Source organism: Quercus lobata, chromosome 4 (assembly GCF_001633185.2).
Source record: "Quercus lobata isolate SW786 chromosome 4, ValleyOak3.0 Primary Assembly, whole genome shotgun sequence".
Classification (NCBI taxonomy): Eukaryota; Viridiplantae; Streptophyta; class Magnoliopsida; order Fagales; family Fagaceae; genus Quercus; species Quercus lobata.
Genome location: NC_044907.1, coordinates 31927512 through 31947348, shown reverse-complemented (window position 1 = coordinate 31947348; position 19837 = coordinate 31927512). Strand labels below are relative to the sequence as shown.

General features: G+C 33.6%; 1 protein-coding gene across 4 annotated transcripts in view; it reads right to left on the bottom strand.

The window, feature by feature from the left end:
- Positions 1-7705, bottom strand: part of LOC115983727 — a 43131-nt gene extending 35426 nt beyond the window's left edge. Inside the window, exons 1-2 of one of the 4 annotated variants that reach the window (XM_031106487.1) lie at positions 7374-7705; positions 4725-4986 (exon numbers count right to left, since the gene is read on the bottom strand). In XM_031106487.1, the coding sequence (XP_030962347.1) occupies positions 4912-4986; positions 7374-7607 (309 nt within the window). In that variant the 5' untranslated portion in view covers positions 7608-7705 and the 3' untranslated portion in view covers positions 4725-4911. The other 3 variants (XM_031106489.1, XM_031106488.1, XM_031106486.1) reach the window with 3 other exon arrangements.
- Positions 7706-19837: the final 12132 nt, after the last annotated feature.

The following is a 19837-nucleotide window of genomic DNA, read 5'->3' as shown; positions in this document are numbered from 1 at the left end:
ATATTTAAAGCAGATCAGGATTCAAGATGGAGGCCGGAGTCTACAGTTGCCGGCATCAGAGGAGTGGTGGGCAGGTCAAGCACCACAATTCAAGAGAATCCTTTATGGTTCTCTAGTTGGCCTTTTTAAATAGACTTCAAATTGGTTTTGAGAAATCCCCTCAAACCCATTTAAATGAAGATTTTTAAGATTAATCATGTGTATTATTTAAATAAATCATGTATCATTTGAAAATATCATGCAAATATAAGTACTCATGGATTGTCTTTTCAATTACCATGTAGCATTCCTAAAATAAAATAAAAAAATAAAAAATAAAAACTACCAGAGGAACTTTCCTCCAATCCAATTTGTTAGTTAATTTTTTCTATTTAAATATAATTATTTCACAATTTCCATTCTGCGCTAAACTAAAATGGTAGATCACATTTTCAAATATGTATGTAAAATTTTTTTATATGTACCATGTAGTATCCCTAACAAATGAAATTTGCTCCCACCACTCTGTCTCAATTTGTTTCATTAAACGCTATCATGTGAAGTAACAAAGACTTTTCCTACTTGAGTAAGTCTATTACCATAACAATTTTGACAATTTTGACCACAATTCGTACATGCAGCGAGTTGTAAAAAGTGAAATAAATAAAAAAAAATAAAAAAAATAAAAAAAAAGTTCATGCGAATCCACAATTTTACTGCTAACAAGTTATCATATGAACAAATTATAGTAAAATTGTAAAAATAGTTGTAATACTAAACTTACTCGATCCTATTGGCTACTGGCTATGCCTACAAGTTGCAACTGCAACCATGTGAAACAAAGACTTCCCATTGATTTGGTCATCGATTATAGGACCATTGTCATTTTTTTTTTTTTTTTTTTGATGAAAAAAAGAGAGGACAATGACAAAGGTCCTATGTCATTGTCTTTTGATAGAAGACTAAAGATTTATATTGTGGTGTCACTATACTCACTCAATTCTACGAAGGGGAAACGACGAAACGCTTCACTCACAAAACATGAATCAAGTTCTATGAAAGGAGCACTTCATCTTTTACATGAGAATAAATTTGTGCATTCTATGAGCTAACCACAAAACAAAAACAAAAAAACAAAAAAAAAAGGAAGAGATAAGATAAGGTGCCACGCGTCAATATTATGCAATTGCTAGGATTGGCATCTTGCTTTTGTGAACATTAGTCACAATTAAGTGTGAGTTATAATTCTTATCAAATAAAATCAAATAAAACAATTGTGGATTTTAATTAACTCACTTAGTGAAGTCTCTTTTTGTAGAATAAGTGATCTACCAACATCAAAAACTATCTGATGATAACGAACAATCATTAGAAATGTACACCATAAGTTCAATATATATATATATAAAGGTCACAATTAAATTAAATAACTGACCCTTTCATTTTCAAATAAATAAGATTTTTATGTACATCTCAACTATCAAGAACCATGAAGATGTACAATGGAATCCCCCTCACTAATGACATTTTTAATATATTTTTACTATTCTATTGAAAATGGAATCTATAGGTGTTTTCCTTATTTCTGGCCCACTTAAACCCTATTGTGCATGGCATTGGACTACCCCAACACTAGGTGAGACAACCACTGATTGAACCTACAACGTCAAACTTGCAATGTGATAAGTCATGAGGAATTCCTACCATCAGACCACTATTTGGTGTGGTTTTGGCATTTCATTGTAAGATGAAGACTTGTTATAGATTTGTCATAAGAAGGACCATTGTAATTGTTGTTTACCAAAGAAAAGATTAATTTACGGTGTCACTCACATCTTATGAGTTGGGTAGAGAACAACGCTTAGATAGAGTGCCACAAGTCAAAATCTTGCCATTGCTAAGATTGACTGACTTGTTATTGTGAAGTCAAAACTAATAACAAACAAATCAAGTCAAATAAGTTAAGGTCAGACAACAAGGGCAGAGGTAAATTTTATGAATACGTTACTTTTTAATAGTCCAATATTTAAAACCATAAAGCAAGCTAGTCATATAGTAGTCTTATAAAAAATTCCCTTCAGCTTAATAGGTATTTTATGATTGTACAAAACTTCTGAGATATTTCTCCATTTCATCCACCCTGTTCTTATCCTATAATTCAAATCATCATCAATCTTTCTATATTTATGAATTATTGATCGAAGATATTGTCGCTCTTTAGTATCTCTTAACCATCAAGTCTTATCAAAAGCCTTTAAATTCTAGAGCACTTCACCAAAATTCTAATATGGCATTAACTTCACTTCTAATTTTGTCCAATAAAACTATATCATAAGCAAAAGGCATACACCAAGGGGCTTCCTATTAAATTGACTTAGTGAGCTCATCCATCACTATTAAAAGAGATATGGACTTAATGTTAATCCTTGATACAAACATATAGTGATAGGAAATTCACTTGTGATTCTTCTAGTTGTTCTCACACTAATTACAACTCCGTCATTTATATCCTTAATCAACTTAATATACTTCAAATGAACTCCTTTCTTTTCCAAAACCCACCACTTAACCCTTTTAAGGATCCTATCATTGCTTTCTCTAAATCAATGAAAACCATATTTAAATTTTTACAAGCCTCTGTATATTTCCATTAAACATCTAAATAAGAAAATAGCTTCATGGGTAGTTTGTTTTGGCATAAAACTAAATTGATTCTCCAATATTGTTGTTTCATGTCTTAACCTATACTCAATCATTTTTTTCAATCACTTTTTTTCCAAAGTTTTATAGTGTGGCTCAGAAGTTTAATTTCACAGTAATTTGTACAGTTTTGAATCTCCCTTGTTCTTGTAAATAGATATTAAAGTACTTATTATCCTCTACTTAGAAATCATTTTGATACTTATGCGCTCAAAATCCACCAAAGCAGGACCAAGTGCCTCATGAGAGATACCCTTGACACTTAAATTTAGCACCACATGATAAATTCCAATGTGAATGAATGTGCACCATTACCATAGTTAGAAGAAGATGTAGGACCTATGCAAGAGCATTAACATCAGCCTCATAACAATGTCTTAGTAAAAATTCTAGCTAAAATTTTCGTATTTGCTATTCTAATTAACATATATTTTTTTTTTCTTTTAATTATTATTCACCTTATTACATTGAAGGTTAACTATGATTTTGGGGGAAGTCAAGTTCAGAACTCTTGTCAAATGGGTCACTAGTTGGAGGCTACCACTGTGTTTTCTCGAAGCAATGATGGATCAACATACTCACTACATAAAATTGTCTATCGTAACTTTCCAAAAGAACAAGTCCACATAAATAAACACCCTTATAGGCGCTCTTTATCTTTGACAAAATTAGTTATTTTAGATTCCCCAATTGAATTCAACTATGCTAAAGTAAGGATCAATGCAACAAAAAGATCGAATAGGTTCCACCAAATCTGAAATCTCTAATAGGCAAGGTTCCTTTGAGTTAAGCAGTGCAAGGAGCTATTTGTAAACTCGATAACCATCAAGGCTTTCAGTGATAAGTAGGTTGCCATCCGTAGTTGATCACCCAGAGAGGAAGCTGGTCTCTGCAAGCCACCATAACTACTCCATGGCTCACTTTGTTGGTTGCAATGAAAGATGTCAGTGCCATGTTCATCTTAAAATGATGAGGCGGTGGTGGCTTCCATTTCAATGGAACGGAGCTTGTGCCTGCTGATTTGTCTCTATTCTCCATTGAGCATTTCTTTTACATCCATATAGCCACGAAAAATATCTTCGGATCCAGTGTGTGAAGTGTTTGCAACACTTTTCCCACCAGTTCAATGAAAGGCATATGCTGACCCAACGAGAGCTTTTTCAACACCCCTGATTCTAACCAACATTTTTGAGAACTGGTACATTCCCAAAGCATATTAGTTCCTTGATAATGCCTCATAATACAAATGAGCACAAAAACAACCATTTTTATTTAATTTCTGAAACACCTTGTCCTCCATACCCATACTGATCCAAGCTGAGAACACCACCACAAAGAAATTAGTCCAATTTTGAACAGGCCTCAAATGGATTCCAATGACTAATACCATAAATCACCTCCATATATTCAAATTTCAAACATCATAGCATCTTTATTTGCAACTAGCTAGAATAGCTTAAGAAATAAAGGAACCAAATGACTAATACCACTCCAAGCATCATGCCAAAACCATCCTACTTTATATCCAACAAAACTATACAAAGAGTCTCACCCTGCACTGATGGCCTTCCCAACTTCCAACTCATGTGTTGTGCAGACAGAATAGAAGGCTGATTGTAACTTGCTATCCTCTTTCTGAGTAGGCAAAGATTTACCTATGTAGAAAAGATGATTCATTCAAATCGACATCTACTTTTTATGTACTTACCTCCAAACATACTTCTACTCTTGCTGTCACCTAACTCCTCTAAATTTTTTATCCTGCGCAAACATTATTGGAGGGTGTAACCATATGGTTTTACACTAAATCCTTATAGAATTTAAATCCAGATATTAACTCAATGTAATTAGTGGTAGCAAGCTTCTTATCATGGATTATCAAAGAAAAAGAAAAGGAAACTCAAGCATACAGGAAATTTCTCACCCATTTGTTCATCATGGACAATGAGCACACAACATATTACTTCTGGTTTGAGAGAAGCAAGGATGGTTCTTAATAATAGAAAAATCTTCTGCCAGCTTCTCTTTAAAAAGAAATAGAAAAGTGTAACCATGAGTGTGCTTTTACGCATGCATGATATCCATTCTCTGTAAATGGATTTATTTTCATTAAAAAATATAGATAATGATCTTCAAAGAAGATGGCCAGACAAAGCTACAATCATTCTCAGAAATAAAACTCAGTGCCTAAAAAATAACAAAATATTCCAATTTATGTATACAAGAAGTAACTTATTCATCTCGTGCCCTTGGACGAACTCCAAGTCCAGTTCTTATACTTGCACCCATTTCTAGGAGGTCTTCCACCTATATAAGATATGCAACATTGAGCACATTTTCAAGGATCCAAAATACAATTCAAAAGGATAATTATGTTGACTTTGCTACCTTTAAAAGGTCATATATGAGAATAGAAACACTTGTATTTCTTTATAAATGCCACTCTCCATCCCATAAATGAAAAGAAGAAACTTTAGACATGCATAGACACAAGCTAACAGCTGACACAAACACAAAGGGTGGCGAAGGAAACAATAATTAATAAATAAACCAAACACTCGCTTGAGAAAAGTTCTTCACTTTTAGGTATAGTGAGTGATTAATTATTATGCCAATGTGCTCTAGTTCAAACTGTAACTGGGTTCAAAGCCCACTACAAGCGGGAGTAAACATGGATATAATATTAATAATAAAATATTGGTTATTATTATTATTTTTTTATTGGTAAGTTACATACTCACTTGGTAGGTCTTACATCAACAAGTTTACCCTCCACCTTGCTCTTACAAGGAGGTTCCATTTGAGCTAGATCTCACTGGAAATTAATTATTATTGTTAGTCCCCCCCTCCCTTTTACTCTTTTCTAGTGATTAGCAATAAGATCTTCAAACATTGTCAAATGAAAAATTATTATCCATTACAAACAGCCAAACAACAAGTGAAGTTTGTTTCATAATCCGTATATAATTAGTGATAATGAGGTGGAAAAGATGCACAATGATTTATTGATCAATTATCATAGCTGATAAATTGTTGAACTCATAATAGCAATTTGTCTGCCAAAAAAATATCAGCTTAGTATAGAATTAAAAATTAGGATTTTAGGTGACATCATAGAGGGTTTGAAGTATGTTTGGAGATGAGAATAGAAAAAGTAGAAATTTAGGTTGAAAAAAAGAGGTAAAAGTACTTGACTCTAACTGCCGGGAGGTTGGAAGAAGAAAAAGAGAAAAGAAAAAAGAAATAAAAGTTTAAAAGATTATCTCTAACATCTGCCAAAAGAAAGTGAACATCTTTTTACACCCAAAATTTAACTCGAAGCAATGGAGCAAAAATATAATTGAAACACAATCCCTTCCAAGTAATGACACACCAACGAAATAGCTCAGTTTTATATATGGCCAAGAGGGCATAATTCCAGTTAGGAGGTTCAAAATTCAGAACCAATAAAGGTAAAATAGAGCTCACATGTGTTGGAAAACTTTTCGAGCATTAATGCTCTCAGTACACCCCAGCTAAAATCACTCATACTTGAAAAAAAAATCAAGTTGGGGGAAAGGACTCAACTCAACTTCAAATAACAAATTAGATGACTCATTTTGTTACCATCATCACCAGATACTGGTTAACAACTAAATAGATCAAACAATAGGTAGACACTAAACAAAGAAATTCTATTTCCAGAAAATATGAGGAAAGAATATCTGTTTTGTTCAATGCTTATCATGGCATGGGCAAGTGACCACCAGGAAGCACTGCCAACCTTTTTTAACTAAAGCCTGTAATAGGACTAGAACCCTAGAAGTTACCTGTGATTGATAAACACTTTTTGCAACTAACAGAAGACCAAAATCACATCAAATGTTTTTCTTTTCCCTCTTTCAATATATCCAATGATCAACATACTCAAATTAAACAGTGTTGACAAATGAACAGACAAGTTCATTTGCTTTTGTTCTCCGGCGGTGTTTCTATGGATCCATCCAGTAGAGTTCTTAAGGGAACTCCACCATAAAATTTCTGAAATCCTATCCATCCATATTGAAATAAGTGAACTAAATTTCGTCACGTCAGCAACATTTAAACAAACATTGACTATCACCATTTTGGTTCAATTTAAATTATTGATGATGTGGCAAAAAAAATCTAACCTGCCCATTTCAAAATAGATATAAAAAGGTTTTGTGCGGTAAAACATAAGTACATTACATTTCCCAATTAAATTAAAACATATTACACTAGTTATGCTTCATTAGTCAATACAGCCTTGTGTTTGAATTTAATTGAGGAATCTAATGTAGAAGTAACTGAACCTATGTTTTGCCCCTTTACAAAACCTATCATTGAATTACCTAAGGACTCTTGAGGCATCCTAATCCGTGTTTCTATCATACGAATTTTGAAGACTGTTTAAGACCCATCTTACACAAGTAGTAAAGTAAATCTGCAGACAACATATTCAATCACGTCAGATGAACTACAAAAAAAGACACACAGTTTAAGCAACGACTAAAACTCCTTAGTTCTTCGTAATGAAAATGGTTTATGTTGCAGTTTCCTATGATTCTTTTTTTCTCATAAATAGTACATGAATTATTTACTTAAGTTGTTCCACACTGTTTCACAGCCTTGACTTGATACTGGAAAGACTAAAAAGCCCCTAAAATGCCACACACAGAGAGAGAGAAGCGGACCTTGTGGATGCCGGAGACGTGGAGGACGGAAACGGCGGCGGTGGCAGTGGCGCCGACGAAGAGGGAGGCGAAGGAGAAGGCTTTGAAAGGCATGAAGTGGGAGTCGCCGGCGTGGCCTCTTCTGAAAGAAGATATGGCCCATCCCAACTGAGCAGCACTAGCTAGGGCCCACCAGATGTGGCTGTAGGTCTCAGTCCCAGTCCCACCGGCACCGCCGCCTTCGTTCTCCTCCATCTGCGATCCAACTTCAACTTTGCCCTCTCCAGCTTTAGCTCTTGCAGTTGCAGAGAGTCTTGCTCTGCCCCCATCTCTCGTTTCAGTAGACTATCTAAAATTTGTTGTACATTCTTTGCTTTTCCTTTCTCTGCATGGGCTTAACTTGGGGGATGGGGTCTGTCTTTTTTGTTAATGGGCTTTACATAGATGAACTAATGTGTGGGTATGATAATGACACCATCTGCATTGTAAAACAACCAGCCCATTAATTCAACCAAAAAAAAAAACCAAACCAGCCCGTTAACTCACGAAAGTATCTAAAACCCACCAACCCCATCGATTTAAAATTGCAGTATCTAATTTTACCTAAATTTCAATTTTGTTGTGTAATTTCAAATTCGTTTAATTCAGTCCCCTCTCTCTAAAACAACGTTGTCTTGTGTTTTTCTTTTTTCACGTTTCCCTCTCTCTTTATTTCACCCTTAATTTTAAGGAAAGAATTCTTGGGCCAAAACATTCTTTACATTCTTGTCTATTTGTAAGACTTCCTATTTCATTACTTATGTGGTAAGGAATAATCTTTTCTTCCACTCTAGGAATAGCCTTTTTTTTTTCCACACCAAGGAAACCAAAAAAAAAAGAAACCAATTTAGTTTTTCTTTCTTTAACAAAAAAACCAATTAACTTTTCAAGTTATGATAGGAATTTAAGGCATTTCACAAAAATCTCCACTTTATCTCAAATTCTATCACCATTTTTTTTTTTCCTTTTGAGATAGCTCCAACTTAATCAAAGAAAACCTTTTCTTGAAAAAAAAAAAAAACACCACTTAAATAGCTTAACCCATACTCATGCACACTTTGACTACAAACTTGTACCAAATATAATCTTCTCTCAAATTCCATCAGGACCTACCGGTACTATATATCTCATAATTCATACAAGAAATAATCCAATAAATCAACTCAGCTCTAATACCACTAATTGAATCCTAATTTAGTCTTACTTGAATTAAGAAAATCAACTAACAATTTTAATCAATCAAAAACTTTATCACAACAGTCACCGTGTCAAGATGTCAATCACACACATAATCATAGAATTAGGAAAATCATTTATTCTCAAAAGGAAAAATCATGGGACAAATTCCAAATAAATTCACTATTATAAAATAAACTAGTATGTAACCCGTGTTACCGCACGGGAATGAATATATTATTAATCATGATTTTATTTATGTTTAAAATGCTCAGTTAAGTTTAAATTCATATTATTAATCAGAAAATTTCATTCACAAAACTTAGCAAATATGTTTTTATGATACTCCCAATGTATTCAATTATTTTTCTTCTTTTATGACATGAAAAAGAAAAGAATCATTAAAATTTTCTTATTAAATTAGAGCAATGTTACACTATAAACATTTTTTACAATGATTGAGTTAGTAAAATCAAACGCCTTTTTGACCTTCTAGCTTGTGCCTCATCCATAACTATCTCAAATAATATACTTGTATTATCCAACCACTAACACAACATTACCGCTAAGTACTCACCATATTTGTTAATTACTTGAAAATTTATTAACTGGGAAAATACAAAGTTCTGGTAGTTTGTGAATGCTACTAAAACAAAAATGTTAAAACCTATAACGAAAAGAATATTAACTATAAGTCATGTAATTTATCAATAATAATAACAACACTATGTAAAAGAGTAGCTAACCTTTTTCAAGAAAATAAACAATTATTAATATATTATCATGGATAAATACTTACCATATTTTTCTAATCACAACATAAGTAGGGGGGAAAAATTACCTTTGTTAACAAAATAAGCAGGTACTATGGAAAATCACAACTAACTACTTGTCATATATATATATATATATATATATTTAAAAAAAAAAATTGTAGACATCTTACGCCTTGTATGTATAGAATTCTTTAAAGGTATGACTATTTGAGAATATTTATATGCATGCATTAATCGTTAAGGGTAAGTTTGATATATATATAAATATATATAATGCTAAAAATTGTAGAACTTTAAAATTTTAGATACCAAAATATTATAAAATCAACTAAAACTCAAATATCTTAAATTTCATAAATATATATTATATGTGTTAGGATTGAATTGTTAGATTTTTTTTTTTTTTATAATATTATACCACTTGACTATTTTGTATAAGATTATTATTTTTAAAATCTTTCCATTATAACGTAGATTTTCTTTATTGAATACCATAAAATATTTTTCATTTCATTTTCAAGGTCAATACTAAATACAAAAAAATAAGATAATTTTCTTGAATTCATTTTTTTGAATAAGAACTCATTTTTTTGAAAAAAAAATTATTTATGTTGAACCAAAAATAATATTTTGGAAGTGTAGAGTGTATAGACTCTAGAGAAACAACGTATTTAAATCATTATAGTTGCATCTTTAATCTCTACCTTACCTTTTCTTTTTTGTTTTTGGCTATTTTTCCTTTTTTGGGCAATTATCTGATCTGTGCCTTCGGTGTCAATTCCTTGAAAGCACTTGACATGTTTTGACTAAAGATGAAACGTGGATTGATGGAAATCCCACCACGTGAACACTTAGAACAATTTTCACTTCAATTGAATTTGGGATAGATGTTTATACACACTTTTTTTTCCCTTTTTTAATGTCATATAGATGTTTTGATTTTCAGATGTAAGAGCCGTTTGGTAATGTTATTCTAATAATATTATTTGTATTTTTTTAAAATATATGTGAGTGAAAAAATGTGTGAAAATATATGTAATGTTATATAAAAATTGAAAATATGTTCTTAAACTACTCTACAAAACGGGGACCTTAGACTTTACACTACAACACATATTTAGTCTACATTTATATCTCTAATAAATAGAATATGAACAACCTATCAAATAATTGACCAATAATAATAACATAAACAATAAAAAAGAGCTGACCTTTGATAAGAAAATAAGTAGCTAAAAAACCTCAGTTCGTTCGCAATAGAGTTTCCCAATTTTACGACAATCTGGAGGGAAAAAATCACACAAAATAAGGACATGAATTGTAAAAACATAGATGACCTTTGTTAAGACAATAATCTATTTAAAGACCCTTCATCAATCAAATATTGCATATTTATAAACAGTAACTGTAATAGTAAATAAACAGTAAAAATATTAGCTTGAAATGCATGCCAAAAAAAACAAAAAACAAAAAACAAAAAAAGCGCACACAAAATAAAGATGTGAAATTCTACCTTATGATTCTACCAAAAAAAAAATCTACCTTTTTTTTTTACTGAAGAAGGGAGAATTGATATATTAAAAAATGGCAAGATTACAAAAGTATAACAATAGGGCCATAAGCCACTATCCACCTAGGCTACAGGACAAGAAGCAGACTAAACACTGCCACAAACAGAAGACATGACTCAAGGTAATAAATAAAAAATTAAAGTTATAAAAAATTCTACCTGTTCACTTCCGTCTACTTGTTATAAAGGTAAGCTTGTTGTTTATTATATATATATATATATATATATATATATATTTATTAATTACTGTTTACTTTTTATGGCCCATACTGTTGCCTGACCACTTAGGGGCTCTAAATTTTGAGACTTCTACTTTCAACCATACACGTGGGGGAGGTAGATGGGTAGTTGATAAAGATGTTTGGTACAATCAAAACTCTCTGTGCTTCATAAAAATGAAGGAAGAACTGGCGAAAAAATAAAGAAAGAAGAATGGGAAGAAAAAAGGTAGAAGACTTAGGATGCTGGAGATTTCTCTTCAAAAAAAAAAAAAAAAGGATGCTGGAGATTTAGAGATGAGCTAAGAAAAGTGTGAAGACTACTTATTTAGCAAGCGCCTACCCAGATGCATCTGCCAGCGGAAGTTAGTATGGTGGTAAGTTGCTAAAATTACATTAAGCTTGAAGTTTTTTTTTGGGAGGGCAAGCTTGAAGAGGTGGCTCCGCCTGATCACCACACTCACGGCTTCGCCTCACTGTCCACCATCGGTTGAGGCTTCTCATGCTGACGGATCAGCTTCTTAGTCTCAAGACTCAGGTATATTTTCTTCCTTTTTCATATATCTTTTTCTCTATTTGGGAATATGATTTTTTTCCTTTAAATTTATGTACATTTCCTGATATTTAGTTTTATCTTTTTTTCTTTTTTTGGGTGTTTTCATTTGCTTATTCACAAAAACGAAGGAATAAGAGTAATCAAACCTTTTGTTTTGCAGAGCAGCACCTTTAAAATTGTGAAGAAAAGCACAATCGGAATAGATGGAGAACCTCTACCTATATAAGATACAGAAATACATGCATCATGGACACCGAGATATTCTTTTAAAATTCCATAGCATTAATTGAAGAAGAGGGGAGCTGTATATTGAAGGAGATGAAGGATTTTGGGATTTGATTACTGTAGAAGGGGTGGTGAACCTGAAAATAGGGAGCGAAAAGCAGGATGTTTTATTCACCCCAAAAAAAAAAAAAAGCACAGCATAATCTGATCCCACTTAATTTTAGACGGATTGAGGGAAGACACGTCACACAGTTGAAGTTGTAATTTGAAATTATAAGCTGGACATGTGGCATAAAATTAGAGATCTAATTTAGAATTGCAATTTGAATTTCTCTCTGCTTCACCTATTATTTTATATATAGATTACAATATCTTCTCAAGATTATGCCTAACTTGAGATCTACGCCAAATACAATGCACCTTCTCTTTAGAAAATAATAGAACTCACTTAAGAATCACTCACCTTGGATACAACAATTTTTATGGTTGTAGCACCCCAAAAATATTTCCCTAGAGAAAACCTAAAATTTATCTACCTTTCTTTTGATTTCATGCTCAATTTTAAGATTGTCTCCTCTCCCTAAGGGGGAGGTCCCTTGGGCCAAAGTTGTCAAATCATTTGCTACATACACTATATATCTATTTATAAGACTTTAATTCCTAAACATGGTAGACAAGCTGAAATAAATTATGTCTTTGACAATGAAGAGGTTTACATTCTATTCCAAGGAATAGCCGCCTTTCCTTTCACACAAAGGAAACCCAAAAAATAACCAAATTAATATTTTCTTTTTCAAGTAGAAAACCGAATTAGTTTTCCAAGTCACAATAAGAATTTGAGGCAATTTCCCAATAAGTGCAGCCCTATAAAAGTTTTGGAAGTCTAATTGCATTTTACACTTGAATTTAATAGATTTTTTTTTTTTTTTTAAATGTTGAATATAATTTAAATTTGGGTTAACTATAGAAATTCACCCTAAACCATTGGGGTACTTGTTTGCAACACAAACTATAAAAGCTCATGATCAATTCCCTAGTAGAAACAAACCTAACTATTTGTACCCCATAGTTCATCTTGCTGTTAACTTTAGTAGTCACATGCCTTGAATGTGATTATTAGAAAATGAGATGACAACCCTTTTACATTTAGATTACCAAATTGTCGACCTACTATTATTTATCCTTAATCTTAATCTAATAGTAATGTAGAGTGCACACCTAAACTCTTAAATTCAATCTAAAAAAAGATTCACGCTAATCAACAAGCTTAGGCTGAAGGCTAACATGAAATCGATGAGGCTAAAACACAACGAAGTACAATGGGTATTTTGGAGATTTTAAGGGTACTTATTTTCATATTAGAGATTTACGAGGGGCTTGGTTATTTTAGAGGTATGGGAGGTGGATTTCAGTCACTTTAAAGGTTTTTTTTTTTTTTTTTTTGGATTATTGGTTCATTTTGGATGTTTCACGCATTTTTGGGGGGGGGGGTGATATTTTGATAATTTTGGAGGTTTTGAGAGTATAATGGTTATCTGGGAGACATTTGGGTGGGAACTTTAGTCAATTTGGGAGTTTCAAGTTAATTTTGGTGATTTGGAGAGATGGTACTTTTGGCCATTTTGTAGATTTTGAGGGTATTTTGGTTAAATTTAGATTTGGTAGGCATCTTGGTCAATTTGAAGAGTTTAGACTTTAGAGGTAGTTTTGTCATTTTGGAGATTTTAGGGGCATTTAAATCACTTTTGGAGGTATTGGAGATATTCAGTCAATTTAGAGGTCTTAAGGGTATTTTGGAGGCCGGTTTTGATGCTATTTTTGGAAACATTTGGATATTTTGATCATTTTAGAGAATTTAGATTTTTTTTTTTTTTTTTTTTTTTTTTTTTTTGCCGTTCCAAAGATTTTGGGATTTTTTTGTCATCTAAGAGGTATTGGGGTACTACAATCGTGTTGAAGGTTTGAATATTTTGATAATTTTTCTTATGTTTTGGTGTAATATTGTGGTCATTTTTTCTAATGATATTTTGATCATATTTTGAAGTATTGGGTGTAATGCAGTCATCTTATCTAATAATATAATTACAAGCTATATATGGCATGAACGTTCTTGTCATTTAGATAAATTATTACATTGTACTACAGGATTATCACCATGAGCTAATCATAGTAATGTCAATCTCTGGATAATCTTATATTACCGAAATGTTATGCACAAATAAACAAACTAAATGGAGTAATATGCCACATTTTCATAATCTTGTTGTAATGTTCACAGCATTCTATGAACCAAAGAGCCCAGCAAATTGGCTATATATGAAATGGAAAGATTTTTGAAGCATACAAGAATAATGATATTAGCGTACATGTCATAGAATTCCATGTGATAACTCACGAGCATAGAGGTTTATTTGCTGAAAAATGAAAATACAGATTCTCCAGTCCATAATGTTTTGAAACAACTATAACAATCTTACAACATGAATAAATTTGGTAAACTAGCTAGAAGCCAAGCATATTATTACAAACTTCAGATGCATCTGATCTAAAGCAATCAGAAGCAAAGCACACCAAGTCTCCAACAAACACACACTGAACCACAGATGTTCAACGAAGAGAGACAAAAGGCCTAAGGAAACTCCAGAAAGCCAAAAACAGGTCCAGAATTCTAGCGACAGTTATACCGTTTCGCCAAAAATCGCGAAGATATTGACTTTTAAGGGATGCCATGAGTTTGCTCCAATAACCCATATAGTGCTCATTAATCTATTCACTGATATCATGGTAACAGGAATGATTACCTTCCACAATTTGATGGCAAAGTTTGTTGATCAGATTAACCACTGCCTCATCTCTACCTAGCCAGTTATCAAGAAACTTTTTCTCAACAAGCAGATCCACATCTTTTTCAGTTTTAATAAGATGATCTAATAGCACAATGTAATTACAGATATAAGTTTCATATGGATAATGACATTGCTTAAAGGCCATGAAGTTTTTGATGACACGATTAGTTGTCCCCTACCGTATAGGATGGGATTTTCAAGACAGCCTCCATGTTCTCCATGTTGGGTTTTGTGGAGCCTAGTTGTGTTTGATTCGGTTGACGACCCAACCCGACCTGAATAATGTTGCGTGGTTTTTAATGGGAGATTTACTGAGGCTTAGTCCATGGAGTGTCGGCCCAAGCCGGAGCGCAGGATATAGAAACCGTTTTTGGTAATTAGGGTTTAGTTGTTGTTGTTGTTCTTGAGAGACTGAAAACACTGTAGTCACACTTTGTATTTTTTTCCTGATAATAGTGAAATCCCTACAATTTCATGGACGTAGGCAAATTGTCGAACCACGTAAATATTATCTTGTGCGTGTGATTGTTTTCTTTAGCATGTGTTTTCTCTATTTTTTTTTCTCACAGGTTGGGAATTAGGGTTAATTCCCTACAACTGGTATCAGAGCCAAGTTTAGGTTTGAGTGGAGCAATGGTAGAGGAAGCAAGAAAGGCATCTGGAATAGAAAAGTTTGATTATACAAACTTCGCATATTGGAGGATGCAAATTGAAGATTATCTCTATGGGAGGAAATTACATCTGCCTCTTTTGTGGACAAAACCTGAGACTATGAAGGCTGAGAAATGGGCTCTTCTTAACAGTAAGGTATTGGGAGTTATCAGATTAACTCTGTCTAGGCCTGTTGCACACGATGTTGTAAATGAGAAGACTACAGCAGATCTGATGAAGGCTTTGTCTGGTATGTATGAAAAGTCATTAACAAACAATAAGGTGCATCTGATGAAGAAACTGTTCAATTTGAAGATGGTAGAGAATGCATCAATAGCATAACATTTGAACGAATTTAACACTATCACAAACCAATTGTCATTTGTAGAAATTGATTTTGATGATGAGATCTGTGCACTGATCATTTTGGCTTCTTTGCCAAACAGTTGAGAGGCAATGAGGATGGCAGTAAGCAATTCTACAGGAAAGGAAAAACTCAAGTACAATGATATACGAGATTTAGTTCTAGCTGAGGAGATTTGCAGAAGAGATGTAGGCGAAACCTTAGGATCTGGTTCTGCTTTAAACCTTAAGACAAGAGACAGAGATAATGACAGAAATTCAAATCGAGGCAAATCAAAATCCATAAATTCTAATTGGAATAGAAGTAAATCTAGATTAGGCCAACAAGTACAATGCTGAAACTATGGGAAAACAAGTCACTTTAAGAGGCAATGCAAAAGTCCTAAGAAGAAGAATGAAGATGATTCGGCAAATGCTGTAACAGAAGAGGTACAGGATGCATTACTTCTTACAATAGACAGTCCACTTGATGATTGAATTTTGGACTCAGGAGCTTCGTTTCATATCACTCCACACTGAGAAATCATACAGAATTATATTGCAAGTGATTTTGGTAAGGTGTATTTGGCTCATGGTTCAGCCTTGGATGTTGTAGGTATGAGAGACGTTCAGATATTGTTGCCCAATGGATTTGTTTGGTTACTGGAGAAGGTTCGACATATTCCTAACCTGAGGAGGAATCTGATTTCTGTTGGACAACTTGATGATGAAGGACATGTAATACTATTTGTTGGTGGTACTTGGAAGGTTACAAAGGGAGGTAGGGTATTGGCTCGTGGAAAGAAGACTAGTACTCTATATATGACCTCAAGTCCAAGAGATACAATTGCAGTTGTTGATACAAGTACTGATATAAGTTTATGACACCGCAAACTTGGTCACATGAGTAAGAAAGGGATGAAGATTCTGCTGTTAAAAGAAACATTACCATAATTGAAGTCCATTGATTTTGATACGTGTGAAAGTTGCATCTTAGGAAAGTAGAAAAATGTGAGCTTCTTGAAAACTGGCAGGACACCGAAGGTTGAAAAATTTGAATAGTATACACTGATTTGTGAGGGCCTTCTCCAGTTATATCCCTTGGAGGTTCAAGGTACTACACCACTTTTATTGATGATTCAAGCATAAAGGTATGAGTTTATTTTCTGAAAAATAAATCTGATGTATTTGAAACTTTTAAGAAGTGGAAGGCCATGATTGAGATAGAAACAAGTTTGAAAGTAAAATATTTGAGATCAAATAATGGAGGTGAGTACATAGATGGAGGATTCAGTGAGTATTGTTCTGCATAGGGAATTAGGATGGAGAAGACCATTCCTAAAACACCACAACAGAATGGTGTGGCTGAGTGCATGAACAGAACTCTCAATGAGCGTGCTAGGAGTATGAGGTTGCATGCTGGACTACTAAAAACTTTCTAGGTTGATGTTGTTAGCACTACAGTTTACTTGATAAACCAAGGACCATCAGTTCCCATGGAGTTCAGACTTCCTGAGGAGGTTTGGAGCTATAAAGAGGTAAAGTTTTCACATTTAAAAGTTTTTGGTTGTGTTTCTTATATTCATATTGATTTTGATGCTCATAGTAAACTTGAAGCAAAATTTAAAATATGTTTTTCATTGGCTATGGTGATGAGAAATTTGACTATAGGTTTTGGGATGAACAAAAAAGGAAAATCATCAGAAGTAGAAATGTGATATTTAATGAAAAGTTTATGTAAAAGGACAGGTCAACTGTAGTTTCAGATGTTACAGAGATAGATCAAAAGAAATCTGAGTTTGTCAACTTAGATGAATTGACTGAAAGTACTGTCCAGGAAAGGGGTGAAGAAGATAAGAAGAATGTAAATTCATAGGTAGATTTGAGTACACCTATAGCTGAAGTCCGCAGATCTTTCAGGAACATTAAACCTCCATAGCGTTATTCACCCTCTCTAAATTATCTCCTATAGATTGATGGTGGTAAGTCAGAGTGTTATGATGAAGCCTTGCAAGATGAGAATTCAAGCAAGTGGGAGTTAGCCATGAAGGATGAGATGGATTCCTTGTTGGGGAATTAGACATGGGAATTGACTGAATTGCCAATAGGAAAGAAGGTTTTGCACAACAAATGGGTATACAAAATAAAGAATGCGCATGATGGTAGCAAACGTTACAAGGCTAGATTAGTTGTTAAAGGATTCCAACAGAAGGAGGGCATTGACTACACAGAGATATTTTCTTTAGTTGTGAAGATGTCAACAATTAGACTGGTACTAGGAATGGTGGCTATAAAAAATTTACATCTTGAGCAATTAGATGTGAAGACGGCATTCCTTCATGGTGACTTGGAGGAAGACCTTTACATGATTCAGTCAGAAGGGTTCATTGTTCAGGGACAAGAGAATCTAGTCTACAAACTAAGAAAGAGCTTGTATGCCCTAAAACAAGCTCTAAGACAGTGGTATAAGAAATTTGACAGTTTTATGCATAGAATTGGGTTTAAGAGATGTGAAGCTGATCACTGTTACTATGTTAAATTTTTTGACAATTCTTATATCATTTTACTATTGTATGTGGATGATATGCTAATTGTAAGGTCTAGCATTGAGGAGATTAATGATCTAAAGAAGCAATTGTCAAAAAAGTTTGCAATGAAGGATTTTGGAGCTGCAAAGCAAATCCTTGGTATGAGAATCATTAGAGACAAGGCTAATGGTACATTGAAACTTTCACAATCAGAATATGTAAAGAAAATTCTCAACAGGTTCAACATGAATGAAGCTAAACTAGTGAACACACCCTTGGGTAGTTATTTCAAACTAAGCAAAAAATAGTCACCAAAGACAAAAGAGGAAAGGGATCATATAAGCAAGGTGCCCTATGCCTTAGCTATTGGCAGCTTGATGTATGCTATGGTGTGTATAAGGCCAGACATTGCACATACAGTGGGAGTTGTGAGCAGATTCATGAGTAGGCCTAGAAAGCAGCATTGGGAGGCAGTCAAGTGGATTTTGAGATATTTGAAGGGTTCATCAGATACATGTCTTTGCTTCACAGGTGTAAGTTTAAAACTGCAGGGTTATATAGATGTTGATTTTGCTAGTGATTTTTATAGTAAAAAGAGTACTACTGGGTTTGTTTTTACTCTGAATGGTACATCTATAACATGGGCTTCAAATCTACAAAAGATTGTCACTTTGTCTACTACAAAAGCTGAGTATGTTGCAGCACTGAAGCTGGAAAGGAGATGATTTGGCAACATAGTTTCTTAGATGAATTGGGTAAGAAGCAAGAGATGGGCATTCTACACAGTGACAGTTAGAGTGCAATCTTTCTTGTCAAAAATTCGGCTTTTCATTCAAAGTCAAAGCATATATAGACAAAATACCACTTTATCTGTTACTTTGTTGAAAATAAGTTGGTAATATTTGAGAAGATTTATGGATCTAAGAACCTAGCAGACATGTTGACTAAGGGTGTCACTATTGAGAAGCTGAAGCTATGTGCAACTTTAGTTGCCCTTCTAGCTTGAGGAGAAGAGGATGAGTTGTAGGGATGAGAGATTGTTTTTGGAGGATTGCGGTTGATGTTGATGATTGAACTAGTCTCCAAGTGGGAGATTTGTTGGGCTTTATGGAACCTAGTTGTGTTTGATTCGATTGACAACCTAAACCGACCCGACCCGAATAATGTTGCGTGGTTTTTAATGGGAGATTTACTGAGACTTAGTCCATGGAGTGGAGGCTTAGTCCATTGTGAATCCTGTGCGCAGGATATAGAAACCATTTTTGGTGATTAAGGTTTAGTTGTTGTCATTCTTGATAGACTGAAAACACTGTAGCCACACTTTGTATTTTTTCCCTGATAATAGTGAAATCCCTGTAATTCCATGAACGTAGGCAAATTGCCGAACCATGTAAATATTGTCTTGTGTGTGTGATTGTTTTCTTTGGCGTGTGTTTTTTTTTTTTTTTTTGTGTTGTTTCTTAAGTTGGGAATTAGGGTTAATTCCCTACACTCCAAGCATTTGAAGCATGGCAAATAACTCAATACCATGACAAAGTTAAAAATGGTAAACATTCCA